This window comes from Mchenga conophoros, linkage group LG22, assembly GCF_057382185.1.
Source record: "Mchenga conophoros isolate Kocher_MC1m ecotype Shallow Benthic linkage group LG22, M_conophoros_male_GT1.1, whole genome shotgun sequence".
Lineage (NCBI taxonomy): Eukaryota > Metazoa > Chordata > Actinopteri > Cichliformes > Cichlidae > Mchenga > Mchenga conophoros.
In genome coordinates, this window is record NC_140546.1 from 10,912,877 (window position 1) to 10,930,758 (window position 17,882).

At 41.1% G+C, this 17,882-nt stretch overlaps 1 protein-coding gene across 2 annotated transcripts; it reads right to left on the reverse strand.

Annotated features, from left to right (window-relative positions):
* Nucleotides 1-872: 872 nt before the first annotated feature.
* Nucleotides 873-15,708, reverse strand: LOC146548866 (serine/threonine-protein kinase Sgk1). 2 transcript variants are annotated; one of them, XM_085261768.1, is made up of 13 exons: nucleotides 15,456-15,708; nucleotides 6,221-6,296; nucleotides 5,371-5,446; nucleotides 5,237-5,277; nucleotides 5,082-5,139; nucleotides 4,894-4,977; nucleotides 4,673-4,804; nucleotides 4,473-4,585; nucleotides 4,254-4,377; nucleotides 4,050-4,145; nucleotides 3,805-3,960; nucleotides 3,234-3,323; nucleotides 873-2,843 (listed from the first exon to the last, which is right to left on the reverse strand). In XM_085261768.1, the coding sequence occupies exons 1-13, from the start codon at nucleotides 15,481-15,483 to the stop codon at nucleotides 2,679-2,681; spliced, it is 1,239 nt and encodes a 412-aa protein (XP_085117894.1). In that variant the 5' UTR covers nucleotides 15,484-15,708; the 3' UTR covers nucleotides 873-2,678. The 2 variants fall into 2 exon arrangements, with proteins under 2 accessions (XP_085117894.1, XP_085117893.1); XM_085261767.1 differs by lacking the exon at nucleotides 15,456-15,708 and adding an exon at nucleotides 6,830-7,072.
* Between the last annotated feature and the right edge of the window lie 2,174 nt (nucleotides 15,709-17,882).

A 17,882-nucleotide genomic window follows, 5' to 3' on the forward strand; every position in this document is an offset into this window, starting at 1 on the left:
GGAAATATATATGACTATGCACTTAAGTGTGAGTGAACAGTATAATTGTGTAATGTGATCTGTAGTGAGAGTAGTTAGCAGGTGGAAGAGAGTCTGGAGAGAAGAGGAATGAAAGGAGAGGGAAAGCTCAGGTTGAGGGGTTTGGAGACAAAGTTCGGTTGAGATTGACATGTGCAGAGGAGGGAAAGTGGACATGCTGAACAAGGAGCTCCAGGCACCTCAGAGAGGAGGTGGTGGCGACCTCTAAAGGGACCAGCCGAAAGAAGAAGTCTATTTTTCTCTCATTTCTGGCCATCTGAATCTTTTCTCTTCTCGAGGAAATTATGTCCCTTGTTTAAAAACTGATTAGAAAGCCTGGAAATACTTTTGTCACAATCCTTGTGATTCTCCTTTGGGAAAAGGCTAAAAGGACTCAGGTGGAAAGGTTAAACTCAACCTGTGACCCTATGGCTCAGGGAAAATAAAAAGGTGTGTCTGGCCAGCTGCTGACCTGTTTGCCCGTTGATGGTGTTTCCAACGATCAATTTGCCTGTGAAGCAAACTGAAGGAAATGGGGCTTGAGTATTTTTCCTTCATCAGAACACCTGCTGACATAGTTTAAATGTAAGGAAGAGATACCTGTTCATATCCTCACAGCACAACCGAATTAAGGAGCTAAAGTAAAAGCTATCAGTATGTAGAAAAATTATTCATTTAGCTTCCATAATGTCATTATAATAAAATGTAAATACATCTGGAAGATTTCCTGTGAACTTTAACCTCTCTCTTTCTAGCAGAGATACCTGCAGCATGCAATCATTTACAATCTTCAGTTAATAATTACTTTTTAGATTTAGGTCATTAATACAAAAAAAATTATCAGTAGACGAGACTTAGATTTAGAGACTTTATTTGCCATTTCTGACACAGATTACAGTTCAGTTTTTTCAGTTGATCATGTAAATAGTCTTGTTTGTACAGTAGCAGTGGCATGAAAATAAATATACATAAAAAATACAAAACAGAAACTTAACGCTTCCAAATATGGAAGAAAATGATCTAGAGCTGTGTGCTGCCTTGTTTTTTAGTATGATTATTTTCAGCAGGCTTTAAAATTCTTTTCTGGGGATGCAGAAACCTGAAATATGGAGATTTTAAAAAATGGAGTAAAGATATCATGAGTAATCCGTGCTCAGGTGAAAAGCCTCTCTTAATAATGACTATCAGAGCATAAAGTTGCCTTACACTTTTGATAAAAAGAGATAAAATATTTAATTATTTCAGTGTTAACAATATTTTATTGCACTTTCCAGAACCATCTTACGCAGGAGGCCCGAGGCTCAACAACGCCAGTGCCTACTCCACCCAGCGGGTTCCTCACCGAGTTCATTAAGCTTTTTTCTTTTAATGATATCTTTCTAGAAAAAGGAACCAACAGGTTTAGGGGGAAGAGATATGTAGATACATTATACACGGATCAGGCCGCCTTGGACAGGCACAAGACATTCACAGTTCTTCTCTACATGATGCATAAATACACAGACATTTGTGATCATAGACTCTACAGTTTGTCTGGAGTGTTTGCAATAAAACAGCAATCACTTTTAAGTTAAAATAAGATTGATATACAGTATCCATGTGCTATCATTGATGTGGGGCTGTTATTGCTGGTTGAACTCTTCCTTAGTCCTTTGTAAAGTTTGCAAACAGCAGATATAAACTAATGTAGTCGCTAGATGAAGATGACAAGGAAGTGAAAACCCCAAAATAAATTATATTGCTTTGGATGAAATAAATCTACTTGGATATTTTGATACACTAATCGACATTTAGAAATTATTCATAATCTAGTAAACAGTGAATGTTTGTGGTTAATAAAATATATGTAACTTCTTTTCTTTTTCTACACAGTACAATAAAAGTTCAGTTCATGAGGACAAACGGGTCAAAAATAAAGTCTTAATGAGTCTGTTTGGTCCAAGAAGTACTAGCAGGTGCGTAATATCGAGATACTGTCGTTTCTTTTTTTGTTCAGAGCAGAGATATGAAGCTAAATAAGAGATATACAGCTGTCTAATCCAAAGTTTCTGATGCTTCAAGCAAAATAAGCTTCACTTTTCGTGACCCTTGTTTCCTCGAGTGCAATTGAGCATTCACATGAAGACAAAACACAGTGTGAACATTAAGAAAAACGCAGAGCTTGGACATATGTAGAAATGAAATGAAGGCATCACCTTTAAACGGCTAGCGTTCTCGTCAAAAGTCCAAACAAAAGAAACTGCCTCGATGTTTTTGCTTTTTCCGATAAAGCTGGCTCTGCTGTTGTCGTCCGAACTGCCTTTTGAACTTCAGGCACTTCTCTTCATGTCACTTCACCGGAGCCATCAGAGATGTTTTAGGGCCATGACGTGCATCCATACATGGCACATATGTATTGCAGTTTGATGCCCTACAGACAGGCAGAAGTCTGTAGGGCCAGCTGTGTTGTAACATGAGAGTCCTCCATCTGTACACTGGTCATGCACAAGCTAACTCAAGATCTGACCCTCATCCCTCAGTGTTCTTGTCAGTTAGATCCTCTTATAACGTCCTCCTAGACAAGCCGCTCCAGTTTGGTCCATGTGTCAAAGCAACACAGTCTGGCGCTTTTGTCCTGTTTCCTGCTCATTCTCAGGACAGACAGGAAGAAATGTTGGCGATCACATGAAGGAGTGTTCGGCTGGAGGCCCGTAAGAGAAGCCGGGAAAGGCTCCGGCTGCTTCTTTGACGCTGCTGGTCACAGTCAGCGTGTCTGTGCAAAGAGAGGAGGACACTGGCAGGTGGGTGAACTCGGGGTCAAAGTGTCGCAGGTCCGTGGGACCAGACTGTAACACAAAGATGGGGAAGACATTAGAAAAATTGCATGTATAATAATGAATTTGCCACTGATATCAGGGTGTTTCATAGCATAAGCACAATGTCCACATTCACTAGATGTATGACTTTCCTTCTATTTCTGACTATTCCATTAACAAAAAGGCTTTGGATTTCCAGCAGATGTCAATAAAGCAGACGCAGTAATATTGTAAATATTGTGTAACTGTTCTTTTTAATGCTTTTGTACAGTTATGGTTAAAGCCGCTCATGCACTTCCAATTAATATTGCATTAATGTAGTTCGCTATAATCGTGAAGTGAAACATGAAAGTGATACTGTGATAGCCTTGTTCTGGGACAACACATCATTCTGATTAAATTATAATGAGTAATACATACCACTGATGGAACAAATGGAGGTGTGATCTTCTTGGCCATCAGGTCCTCCCAGTTGATTGGAGAGAAGAACGAATGGTACTTCAGTTCAAGCTGAAGGAAAAAAGAGAAACTGGATGAGCACAGTGATGGAAAACAAGTGTCACAATCTGTTACAGTCCTGTATGTTAGCCATTCCCAGACTTGAGAGGTCTGTGGCACATTTCAATATGTGAAAATCCTTTTTGGACCACCCAAAACTTTAATAACAGCTTCGATCATCACGCAAGCCTAAGATCAAGTATTTCCTTGTTTTGTGCTTGATTTTGGACGAGTTCGGGTTCAAAAGTAGGTCAGAAAATGAGGAATGATTGTGTAATTATATCAATTCCAACCCTTTTTTTGACTTGTTCTATTTCTTTCAAAAATGCAAACCCTTAACTGCAACTTTATACTAAATTATACTGTTGAAGATTAATGTTTTTAATTTACAGCAGGTGACTTCTTGCAGCCCAGTTGCAGTACTTGCAAAGGCCACTAGGGGACTGCAACCCACAGTCTGAGAATCAGGGCTCTATGTGATGTGTGCACTTACAAAGTCATCCTTTCCTCCCAGCCTCTTGGTGCGGTCCTTCTGCAAAAGCCCCTCGAGCAGGTCCCTGCCTGCATTCGACACGTTGGGCTTGAGCACCGGAGCCTTGTGCAGGATGTTACTGTACATCTCAGCCGTGTTGCGACTGTAGAATGGAGGCTGTTTCAAAAAAAAGAAAGGAGTTGTGTTAATCTTGTATAAACAATCAGGAGATCTAAAAAGGCATAAAGTCACCGGTTTCCACTTACAAGTCCATAGAGCATTTCATAGAGCACCGATCCCAGGCACCACCAGTCGACAGTGCGGTCATACGCCTGCTTCTGGAGAACCTCAGGAGCCAAATACTGAGAAAAAAAACAGAGAAAAGTTCAATGCAAGTCCAACATTATTCCTCAGAAGTCGTACTGAGGTCATACTAATGATGAACAAATGTCTAAAGATGTATCTTTTACCTCAGGCGTCCCACAGAAGGTTGTCGTGGTACCGTTGGGCTCAAGGCCTTCTTTGCAGAGGCCAAAGTCTGTTAGGACAATGTGTCCCTGTGAGTCTAGCAGGATGTTCTCTGGCTTCAGGTCCCTGTCAAAAACAAGACAAAGAAATGTTTACTCTAAATGCATCAGGGCACAGGTTTACAGATGTCCACTAGGGGGAGCTGTGGCATCACTCTTTACCTGTACACTATGTGCAGAGAGTGGAGGTAGCCAAGTGCACTTGCAATTTCAGCAGCGTAGAACCTGGCTCTGGGCTCCAGGAAGATTCTCTCTCTCTGGAGATGGTAGAACAGCTGGAGTAGAAAAAAGCAAACATCTGTCAGCATCTGTTTCAAACAAGGTTATATATTCTGTCCTCATTCTGCCGTACTGTGGCTTACCTCTCCACCGTTGACGTAGTCCAGCACAAAGTATAGCTTGTCAGTAGTCTGGAAGGAGTAGTGCAGCCCCACCAGGAAGGGATGCTTGATGTTCTTCATCAGCACACTGCGCTCAGCCATGATATGCTTTTGCTGGAGGAGAGAAGATGGATTATAACATGCCGTTTTCATTGCATTTCACATTACCAGCCGAGAGAAAATAGATAGAGGAGGGGTCCTACCTCTTTCTTCTTCAGGATGATTTTCTTCTGTAACACTTTGACAGCGTAGTACTTGGTGGTCTCCTTGTGCCGAGCCAGTAAAACCTGTTTGCCATCAAACATTTGCATTAGTAATGTAGTCGCAGAGATGACCTATATGTGTGGAGGAGAGCAGTTACATAAAAGGCTGCACGCAAGGACAGACTCACCTTTCCAAAGCTGCCTTTTCCAATGATTCTAAGGTAGTCAAAATCACAGGGTTTGATCCTAAAGAAGAGAAAAAGATAGAAAATTTCATTTATAATTTGTTCTCATTTATGTTTGTCAAAATTGTGGCATAGAGATTTCTTTGAAGTATACTTACTGAGTGTCCTCAGCCAGTGAACTTTGAGAATTTAGGCACATCTGAAAGATACAACACGGGGAAGATCACAACAGTGCCACATTTTACAGATAAAATGAGTCAGACTGTGATGAAAGTAAATAGTTTCTGCTTACATCACTATCAGGAAGTTCATTTTCGACCTCCTCATTCTGATTCTCATCAATCTTCAGGAAGTTGTTAACTTCGACACTGAAAACAGAGAGACAAAGACTCATTCATACGGAGGATTCTGACTTCACCTGGTTTTTATTCAGCACAGATGATTGGATTTGAGATTTCTTAAGAGGTTTCTGAAACTGAGAAGCTGAATGGATGTCCTCTGCGTGGGTGCGACTCCAATGACTGTCTGAAACTTCCAGACAGGTCAAGTTCACCAAGGCTTGTCAAAGCTCAACCTGTCTGAGAAAACCTTAAGCTGCTGATCCGCAACGACAGGGTTCAGCCTGCTCTGCAGGACTCAGGGGTCCAGCTCAGATGCCCTCCTGGAGCATCTGGAGAGGTCAGATGCAACACCTGGGTTTTTTTTTGTCTTTTTCCCACCCCACCCCACTCTGACCTGTGTCACGGGCCAAGCCATGTATCATGTAATAATTGAATTACAGGTTTATCCTTGTCAAGGGAACACAGGGGATTTGCTTGAGAGGTGATTATGCAGTGGTGAGATTGTTAGCAAGCCTGTCATGAAAGAACTATTCTTAACTTGGCTTCTTGGACCCAGATTATGCTTTTAACAGAATGTCCTGCTAAACCCAGGTGGCTGATTGGATTGGTCGGGACCTGTGTGCACTAATCATGAATGGGATAGCAGTTAGAAATAAACACTAGAAGCTGAAATCCAGGAAGTAACTGGAGCCAAGAGAGATGTTCTTTGTGCCCTCACTTAAAGGTCAATTTTCAAAACCAAAAGCTTACACTTCCAACCATCTCTATTTGTTTATTTTATTTTAAAATGTGAATACTCACTGTTGGCAGATATGTGGAGTAGACACCAGCTTCTGGATGAAGTCATTCAGACCCATTTTTCTCTCCTTGATGAAAGCTGCAGAAAAAGAGGGAACCCCTTTATGTTAGTATGATCCAATCGTGAATCGTGATCCAAACAATTCTCTCTCATTAGAGAGAAAAAAAAAATCTGTGTTTGAGTCCTAATCCGCAATTTGTGAGTTTTAAATATCGCATTTCCAGTGTAGGCTTGCGTGTAGTGTGTATAGACCTCTTATGTTGCGGGCTTATAGGTTATGCAACCACTTGGGTCATTCATTCAGATACCAACAGTGGCGGCCAACAAAGCATTTTCCATCACAAATCCTTATTACAACACAAATAACCCGATTTGACATATTTATTCAGATTTCCATACCGCTTTCGCTTATGTCCAGGTTTGAATTTTCCACCATTTAAATGCAGAACAAAATAAATAAAAAACAATCTTTTCAATTAATTAATTTACATCTGATTTTTATTACTAAAAATAATTTAAAAGACAGGCGTAATTTGTTGTAATTTACAGCTTGATTTAGTGATGGATATTTGGGTAGCGTTGTAAAAACAAGTGTCATTTTTTAGGCTCACCAGTGAGAACAGCTACAATTCCCCTCATTTTGCAGTAAGTTAGATCACATCCAGCTTCAGTCACGGCCATGTTCAGCGATAAATAAATATCCAAAAGTTTAAAAATATGAAGCAAAAAGATGCAGTGATATTTCCTCTGTGGTCCTGGTCCTCTAACCGTTAGCTACCGTTGGTTTTTTATGTGGCATCAAACGCGCAGACTGAACTCCAATCGTCCGCGCTCCGCTCTGAACTGCCGCTGCTCGAGCCAGCCAATGTAGCTTATAGGGGGACCACGTGGTATCAGGAGGTGACGCCCCGTTTTCGTCACCGTCGTCTCCACGGCAACAGTCTCGTGACGTCACGGGATTCCGCTGCAGCCATATTCTGCCTGCAGGAGGCGAGGTGGGGGGAATGACGAGAGAGCCCACCGCATAGGAGGAGGAGGAAGAGGAGGAGGTGGGTGAAAGCACCCCCTACCACACTCCCACCACCAGCACCTCCTCCTCCAACCCCCCCCTCCTTATTTTCTCTCAATGGAAAATCTCCAAACTGGCTGTTAGCACCACAGGCACAAAAGGGATTATCGCCAGTTATTATGGAGAAGGAGAAGGAGAGGAAGAAGTGCAATCCCAGGAATGGTCTTGTGAAATCATGTGGCAGCAGCTCCCGTTTTCCCCCTGCTGCAACGCTTTCATCTTCTGAGGGTATGCAGAAATGTATGTCACGACTGCTGCATTTCACCCTCAGCCTGCAACAGCTGCAGTGCGTGATCCCAATAACCAACAAAAAGGTGATGAAGCCATAAAGTGCACAGGGGAAAAAAGAAGGAAAAATACTGCATGGCTGCAGACAGCCTTCTATTTAAAGCAAAGAAGTTTCCAGAAATCTCCCTGCTTCTCTCGTTCTAAGTAATTCACTCCAAGTAAAAAGTGTAGCCACGACCTTGCTCACGGCACACACACAAGGTTGGAGTTATGAAGGTGACTTTGCACGATAATTATACAAATTCAGAGAAATAACATTTGACATCATGATCATCTGAGCTTAAGCAGTGATGGGTCCAGCTGTCACAGATGTGGTCCACTAACCCTGTTATATAATTACATAACCGTGCCATAATGCAGATGGGTATACACGGCCCAGCAAGGAAGGTGAGTGCATGCAAATTTTCCAGGAAGTGTTGACATTAATAGGTATCTGCTGATTGAAAGTGTCATTTAATCTCTCACTGAGTGATAGCAATGATGTTGCAATGCAAAACAGCATGTATTCAGTGGCAGCAGGGCTTATGTTTGCAAAGCTGCACCTGAATGAGACTTCCAGAACAATGTCCTTTGGTCAGACAAGATCAAAGTGGAGATGTAAGGCACTAATGCACAGCACCATATTTGGTGAAAACAAAACACCTCATACAAGCTGTGGAGTATGGCGGTGGAGAGGTGATGATTTGGGCTTGTTTTAAAGCCACAGGACTTGGGAACCTTCCAGTCATCCAGTTGACCACAAACTCCTTGGAATACCAAAGTATTCTTGAGGCCATCTGTCTGTCAATTGAAACACGGATGAAATTGGATCATGCAACTGGGGAAAATCAAAACAAAATTAGTGAAAAAGAAAAGACTTAACGTGATGCAATGATCCCGTCAAAGTCCAGACCTTAATCTGACTGAAGTGCTGCAGTGGGAGCTGTGCATAAATGAATGCCTGCAGACCTCAATGAGCTGAAGTAGAGTGGGCTAAAATTCCTCCACAACAACGTGAGAGACTGATAAAGTCATACAGAAAAATGCAAATGTGCACTGTAGCTCCGGGCTTTGAATGGAAATGCATAGCTGAGGCGGGCATTAAACGTTGTTGTTTTTAACCTGCCACTGCAAAGTCTGTGTGACGTCCGATTCCACCCACGTGAGAGTAAAAAGCGTAATTGTGCAGTGAATTCACAGTATGTGAGTGGGTGTAATGTGTGCAGGAAGCCCCTAACTAAACCGCACTGAGTATTTTCAGTACTGCGAACGTGTCTCATGAGGCCATCTCCTGTTGTATTGGTGTGTAAAAATGACTTTACTTCTACTTGAGTGACATTTCCAACGTGAGGAGTAGTTTACACTCTGGTACTGATTAACACCACGAGATGTAAGTCGTCATCGATGGTAGTCAAGCATATGAACCTTGGATCCAATCAGAATATAATTCGTGGCTTTTGAACTAATCATTGCTGTTAACACCAAAAACATCCCTTTCTCTTACCAAATGAAATAACCCTGAGATGTGTTAGCTCTCACAGGTTAATCTGCAAATTAGTATTTATTAGAAAATACTGATTAAATATCCTTTTTCAATTTCCTGCAGTCCAAGTGGACCACTTGGTTTTTTTATTATCAAAAAAATAACAACCTAAACCATCAAGCTTTCAGTTTTGAACAGTAAATATTGAGCATATTCACAGAAAATTGACTAAAACTATGATTTTATGATCAGAATTTAAAATTTTCCTTTGATTAACTGTTCACTTTATAGGCTGCTGACTTGTACTTCACTTTAAGACTAAGCGCTTACTTCCCCTCAGCTGTGATAAACATCTGTTTCGGTAAGATTAGGATTCATTCAGCTGAGATGTGTCAGTGGGAAACTCCTCTGTTTTTGTCCCTTTTGACAATGTGACAGTCATGCACCATTTAAAGGAAGTGAGACTCCTCAGGACCAGTTCATGTATTAAGAGAAAAGGGAAGTGGGGTGCTTTATTTGAAGGGGCCCAAATAGAAAGTAGCTCAGAGCCAGCTGGCAGTATGACAGATCAAACCCTGGATGGCTACCTAAGCAAACACACACAGCTCAGCTTCGGTTCTGTTTACACACAGAAACACAGTGGATCTGATTACGGGACACCAACACCTCTCCCTGGCTTGGAATGATGGGGTTCCCCTCCCCTCGTGTAGACTTTCTGTGAATTATTCAAGTATATTATTTCATCATCGCTCTGCAAGGATTCGTATGACCGAGTTTCTTTCTGTCTCTCCACCAGCGTTACCTTCTGTCACATGACAGATTAATCAGGTTTTATTTAGCACTTTCACACAGGCTGCCCTGCTTTCCATCACTCTGTCCAATCGTGTGATTGATGCTGAGCAGACAGGCAAAATTTCCACTCGCTGACAAGCAGTCGTGTGAGGCACCTGCCAGCCGTTCCACTAAAAGGCTTTCCAGCTCTCACGGGGTGGCATCGACGATAACTTCCCAGCCTCAGCGTGGTACTGCTTTTGTCAAATTGGCTTGTGCGCTGCATCAAACACCTGCCCCAGTTTGAGCCTCACATGAGACAAAATGAAACCAGATCTTTAGGGTAGAGGCCGAGTAGTAACTGAAACTCATTTAAAGGTACTCGAACGAAGGTAACTAAATAAAATATGACTTTGAGCATAACCTTTTTGAACTCTATTCTTAGTGCTTCGCAAAGAGATAAAAGGTGTAATTTCTTAAAGGTGCTGCATGTCAGAAAGTTATTTTGAGTGATATAACCATTCAGGCCCGTATCTGGTGTGGTGATCCTCTGTGTCATTCAGCTGACTTTCCAGAGATCAGGGCTGGAAGGTTAATTGAGTTTTTATTTAATTTGATGATTTTCACTTCCAGAAAACCTCAAATAATGGAGGTAATTCACCGGAACGTCATATGCTCCTTTTCCAGTCATAAGTCTGCAAAATCCTTCCTGCCCCACAAATCTGTATGTTCTCATTCCCAGCCCAACCCTCCCTCTCTCTCACTTTGTCACTCTCTCTTATTGGCACCTGCCTGACCTATGAGCCACCACCGATCCTCGGTGAGGCCTAGGTTGGTGCTGGCCATCCACCCGCCATCTTCTATCAAAAAATGTTGTCTAATTGTCTTTGAGTTTGTGGTCCTTGCTGATGAAAAGATGAATATTCTTTTGTATTTTCTTAGTTTTTTTCTCATATTGTAAACAGTGTTGCACTTTTGCCCCGCCTCTAAAAGCTCATAATCACTCTTTAGTTTAGTTGCAGCCAAGAAGACTAAAAGAGAGCCTTCAGTCAATAAGATCATGAGGAATGAAAACTCAAGCTTTCTGTAGCTGAAGGCTTATAATGGTTGCCTTTGTCTCCGGATTGCTCAAGCGCTCTCATCCAGTGCACTTGCAGAGGCTATCATACAGGTCACACAAGACACAAAGTTTGGTGTTGCCAAGGAGACCTATTCACCTCCATCTATAGACTTCCCATGTTGATAGTCGGTCAGCAGGGACGGGCTATTGTTCTTGCAAAATGGATTTTGCAGTCAAAAACCCTCCTTAGAACTAAGAAGTCATTGTTGAGTTCCTTAAATGCATGAAAAGACTTTAAAGTTCATATCCAATTGTGTTGAATAATCCAGATCACAGTATTTTAGCTTGTGCTGAGGTCTCAAAATAAAGCTCTTGCAAACAGCTTCTGTAAAGTTATATATATTCAGATTAAACATCTCAGAACATCAAAGGAGGTGTGAGTATCGGTGAGTTCAGGGGACACATTTAGTCCAGTTATTTCAGAAATAAGAGCAGGACTGTAAGAACTGAAGTCGAACAAAGCTAAAAAGCTGGAAATATGACATTAGATGAGAGTTTCAGGGAGTTTCATGGATAAAGGAGAAACTGTGTGTAGTTTTCTGTATCCTGACAGATGAGTAGTTAAAATAGTCAAAAAGGAAGTGAACCCGAGACAGGCTTGGAGTTCGAGACGCTAATAGAACAAAGGGTAACTCAGAAAGTCCTTGTTTCACTCTTACAGTTACATCTGACTGACAATTCAAGACCTCAGAGCTTCTAAACTATGTAAATATTTGTGAATATCGTGTCATTTAAAGAAATTTAAACCATCACAAAACATGGGATATTTTCCATCCACATGTTTGCAGTAGTCTCCAAGGATTCTGCCTTTTAAACAGCTAAATTTAAAGTTATTATTGTGTCAATGCAAGATAAAATGTAAATATAATTATGACCCACTGAGTTAACATACTTGTGTTGAATAAAAATTGCAGTACATTTAAGCCTCTACATTGGAAACATTTTTCTGTTTTGAATATATCTCTGAATTTTTGAAATGTTGTACGAGCCAAACAAGCAAACAAACATCAATCAGTCCAGAAAATCATTAAAAATATATTTCAGTGCTTCAAATATAATAGTAAGGTTCAACCTGGACTCTCGGCTGGCTGCTTACTACCAGAGTAGTGGGTAGGAGGCAGCAGAAGGTGGATGAATGAGTCATAGAGGCAAACAGGTCCTTGGTGACCACCCATAGCGCTGGCAGGAAGGCTAATGAGGATGGAGAACCCAAATTACAATCGCTGACCAGCTCTGAGGAGCAATCATGGCCTTGTGTTATTCACACCCACGCAGTCATGGCAGCCTTGGCACTCAGTTGAAAACAGATCTCTGCTAAAATCTCTTCTCTCCTCCTCCAGTTCCTCTTTTCTGTGTCATCTGCATCATTCTGGCACCTAGTATTACTCACACAGAGACCCGCAGAGAGCCAGACCGGAGGTGGTGGTCGAGCCCGACTGCGTCGCAGTGCAGCCCCCGGGCCCCTGCGAGTGGGAGCAGATTTTGGCTGATAAATCTGGAGTTAGAATTACTCGCTCTTTGTTTCGCGTTTGAATTCCCGGGCAGTAGATGAGAAGTGTTTTTTATTTTTCTACCCTCCACGGGGGATTAGACAGCTGCTCATGCGCCTGCTTCATCAGTTAAAAAAGAGAAATGTTTGCTCTCTTTTGCGATGACTCAGACACACAAACTGTTCCATAATACATTACTTTAATTTGCTGCCAAGCAAGTAGGAAGATCCAGCCTATTTGGAGCTGCAAAGCCTCTATTAATTTCCATAATGTGACTGCGGTTATTGCTGTAATTACTATAATGATAGCAGAAAGACTTTTTTCATTATGTTCTCTCTTCTAACATGTGTTTTCTCACATGTTAGAAACTCAATTTAGAAAGAAAAAAAGGAAGCAGACAGAAATAAAGACCCAGGAGCCATTTTCATTCAGACCACCAGACTGTCATTCACTAACTACAGCATCTGTGTGAGCCAAACATCATGAATCAGTGGCTGGTGGTGACTTCCGTTACTGTACGCAGTTCCCTTTTCTCTGTTTTTGCCCTGGATCATAATAATATGAAACATATTTCATATAAAAAGCAGCCACGTTTCTAAAGAAGCTCTCAGCTCAGTTTGGCCAGTGAAGGGTAACGTCTCTAGGATACCCCAGAAACAAATAAAGCTTACTCACTGCCGTGGTATTCATTTGATCCAGTTTATGATCAGTGGTTTATGGCTTTGTAAGTCTACTCATGAGGTCAGTTATTCATTTGGAAGATATCTAGTGGAAATCAATCGAATCCTCGATGAAACCAAAGCAATTAATTAAGTGAGTGAAGTGATTTAGATGGTGACGTTGGTCAGCGTCAGGCATTTGAAATGGTGCCAAGACATGGATAATCTGAAAACAGTGTCTGTGTGACTGCATATGTTTGCTTTACAAATTTACTGAGCAGCTGACATTAAAGGACTTTCCAGATGAACTTGCATGTAGGCAAACTAAAGCTTGATTGGTTTTATTTATTCAACAGAACAATTTTCAGTTACCTAAGAGCTTCTTTAAGATCAATCCAGTCTGCTCTAAGCCTCCTAAAGATGCCTTTATATCAAACAAATTCTCACTGAGATGATCGAAACCACAAAGAGGGAAGTAAAAATTAGTGGCAGGCTGTACAATACTTATTTTTTTTACCAAAATACCAAACAGAGTTGTTCCGTATGTTAAAAAGATTTTCAGATTAACCATCAGGCAACGACAAAGCAGGTTGGATGAGTTTAGGGAACACAGTGCTGTCATTAAAGAGATAAGAGCAGGACCGTCTAAGTCTTTAGACGACTGATCTTAGCTGAAAGTTGGAAATTAAATTACACTGACATTAGATGAGAGCTTCAGGGAGTTTTATGGATGCAGGTAAAACCAGATGGTTTTCAATTATGTGACAGCTACTTAAAGACTGATCCAATTACCTGCTCTAACTCTGCTAAAGATGCCTGTAAATCAAGCAAATTCTCACAGAGCCGATCTAAAGCACACCGAGGGAAGTAAAATTTAGTGTCTGGCTTTGAAAATGGTTTTCAAAACACTATTAAATAGTTTGCACCCCGCTGCTTTAAAATGCCGTTTGAAGTAGTGAGAATAGCATTATTCTAATATGTGACCCCTTCACTGTGTCCAAACAGCAAGCCTTTCTGAAGACGATGACAAAGTCATAGAGAGCCCAGTAGTAACTGGTTGTGTTTCTGCGACTAAAGAAACTGTGTGCCGTGACACAATGACACACTGCACTACAACTCAAAGCTGACTGTCTGACCCCACGAGATAAATTATGCTGGACGATCGTTTGAATGTTTAAGAAAACAACGAGCATCCTCCTGGTCACACTCCTGACCCGTTACACCTTCTTCTCCCTCTGGATTGGACCCTGTGGATTCTTTTATTGAAAACTCAAGGTTGTAGTCTGATTCTCAGCTCTGAGAGAGTTTCAATCTCTTATAGGGACCATTTTTGGTCACATCTGGAACATCCAGGTTTTATAACAATGGAAGCTTTGAGAAAATATCTGTATTGAATATTCTGTCCTGCTAGGTTCTTTCCAGATGTAACAAATGGTGCCTAAAAGCAGCTTTGAAGCACACCTGTTAACACAATACATCTCATTTGTTTAGCTTGAACACAAACCAAAGGGGGATTTCCTGGACTGTGTATTTTTTTATGATAGTGATGTCATAGTCATAAATTTCATGTCTCTTGTCTTCATGTTGTTGCAGATAAACAACAAGTTGAGGTTTTCTGTATGATGTGAGATCATAACTTACATTTTTATAGTTTGCTTTTGCGTTGATTAAACAGAGAAATGTAGTGTGTTATTGAGGGAGCTTTAGAGGCGCTTACAGGCAGATTTTATTACCTTTTGCCAGAGGCCTTCTGTCTCCTCTTTTTCTAGTCTTTATGCCAAACTAAACTAACCATCTGCCGCTTGCAGCTTCTTACATTACATCCAACTCTTAGGGGAAAAAAAGGGTCTATTTTCTTATCCCTTTAAGGTTTAATAACTGTGTGGGCCCCAAACTGTTTTTCAGGCTATCACAAAACACCTGAATCATCTGATCCTTGGTCCGAGTTACAAAACCAAGGCCCAGCAGCAGCTTTTATCCTCTCAGGTGACAAATGAGATGAGATGTACGGCTGTTGCAGAGAGAAGGTGAGAGACTCTGATGTGGGCATCGTGAAAATAAACCAGATAATGTGCGAAGTTATACAGAAGAGTGCTATACAGTGTCTTTGAATTGTTCATCTAATATCTTATGTAACTAGAGACCGTGACGTCAAAGCACTCCGAGGGAATGATAAAGGAGCAGAGATACGACGACTTAATAAGGAGTCAAAAAAGATAGAACGGTGATTGAAAAAGCAGGGAGGATAGTATTTAGATGACTGAGCTGTAAAAGTTGCTTGTCTCATGGTGCATCCCCCCCCTCTCTCTGCTGTGCTGCTGAGAGACTGCACATTTTTCCCCAGATACTCTGAGACAGTGAATTAAAGGAGCACCTACCTATGAAGGATTTCTTGCCGGTCTTCATGTCCTCCTAAGTGTTTGATTAGATGTGATATCAGGAGAGAGTCTCTGATGAATGGCTGTCTGTCTGCTGCAGAGCGCCCAGGTGATTGAGAGAGATGCAGTGCTCCTGTAAATATTCCTCCCTCTCCGTATCTGTCTACTTATCAACGGCTCCCACTGCAGCTGTGCTCACAAAAGTCATTGATTCACAGACAAATAACTTTCAGCGCTGCACTTCCCTCTTCTCTCTGCCTCTTGTGCTGTTTCTTCCTCTTATCGCACAGCCTGCAAACAGCTGTAACCAAAGATCTGTGACGCACCTTCCTTTCCTCTCCCTCTACACGCATCCCCAACTCTAACCTCACCTCCTCCACCCTCGGCTGTTCTTTTATCTACCTGAAGAGCATCGAACAACACAAAGGCAGGTGTCTGGTTACAGCTCCCGTGAGGACGGGAGTCCCGCCGGAGGGGAAACCAGTCTCCATGACATGGGAACCACCTGAGGAATACAGAGCGAGGACAGAGAGGGGTTTAAACTTGCTTTTAATTGGCCACCACTGCAGGAGTGATGTATTCACTCCCCATCAGCCTCCTCTGCCTCTGTCACTTACTGCCTCTCAGGATTTTGGGGGATAAAAAGATCTGGTTAGTCACACTGACAGCCATGATTGTTTTGTTAGCCTTGAGCTCTAGGTTATCATCACAAACAATGAGTGCTGTGTGGTGAGGAGTGAAGCATGTGGGGGTTGAGATACAGCAGCAACAACAGCATCACTGATGAGTAACACTGTTTCTCTGTCAGTAAAGTGCTGCGGTGAATTATGATTTGCTTTGGGAGGAGTGAGCTGCAGTCATACTGTAATAAATTTACACTCAACAAATCTCTTACTTTGGATCATTTAAGAAAGCGTTGCAGTTCAGTGAGCGTAACTGCTGCTAATTTTAAAAAACAAACAAACATCATGATAGAAATATGAGTACTAACAAACTAAAGTTGGTTTTAGCTTAAGGTGATCACATTCTGGTGAGCTAAAGAAGGTAATGGAAGAGTAAGAAAATGAAGAAGTGTGGTTTTATTAGTGTCTTTATGTGCCTGGATCCAATTCTATGTATTCAAACGAGTCCTGCTAAGATTAGATTATGTTTCAGTTCGACCTGCAGTATCAAAATGCAAAATGCAAAGTACAAGACAGAAGTAAACCCATATGGAAAAGATATATATAAATCTTAAAAAGTTTTTATCTGTCTTGTATGAAACTTGTATGAAAAGCATACAAGAGTGAAAACACATATAAGATCCCTTGAAAAATGATATAATGAAACTTGTATGTTTTGTATACTTACTAAAAAAAAAAATGAAAGTAATGAGAAAGTGGCCACTTTCATGAGTAAATGATATATGTTTTTACTATTTCTTTTCCATATGGGAATACACGTGGGTGAAAAAATAAAGTAAAAAACTTGCACTGTGTGTCTCCTAAACTCTCCTAGATGGATGAAATGGTATAATTCCCAAAACACACTGATTTGTTTGAATCTTGTCTGAGATGCTCTGGGAAAATCCTGCAAAGGTGCCAACAAACAAATGGGCGACTGTAAAGGTCACGGCATATCATTTGATTCTCATTAAGAACATCAACCGACATTGTGTTGTCTCTTTTCATTTTCTGACCACTGTTTTCGTTTTACTTAAAAAAAAAATGTATTTTTCAGTATAACATACATGACAAACACGCGTGTATGCAGTTAACATATCACTATAAACAGGTTCCTTAAACTTACAGCTCAGGAGCTCAGTTAACAAACAAGCTTATGAACACAGTGATTCTCTTGTTTCGTAAGACTAAGGAGGCCCCAGGGGGTTAATTTGTCACCTGTTTCTAGAAGCTACTTTGAATGGAGCTGCAGACCTGGGACTTACAGATAGTTGGTCACAAATACAAAGAGACCTGGAGGTTAACCTACTTGTGACTTTTTTCTTGGGAGAAAAAATTGGCAAAAGTAAATTGATTCAGGATGAACAACAGCCAGACATCAGTTTCCTTTTGTATTTACATGCAGCTGATATTTCATCAGTGTGATCTCATATCTATTGATTCGTGTCAATGTGTAATAAAGCTGGAAGTTTTTCCAGTTTTATAGGGCACAGAAACCCACATTTGCCAGAAGGAGGGGTCGATGACAAAAGAGATGACAGTTCATGTTCCAGTGGAAATGATCATTTTTACATTTTCTTTGGTATTATTTGTACTTCTCTTCGATTTAAACACCAAAACTTCTCGGTTAGGTTAAATTTTAGGCAATAAAACTTCTTGGTTTGGTTTAAGGAAAGAAAAGTGTTGCAGACATTCAAGCACATTCGTTTCAGAGTGCTTGTGTTTGTCATGTGACAGCTGGTGCCTATGCTAATGAGTGAATACA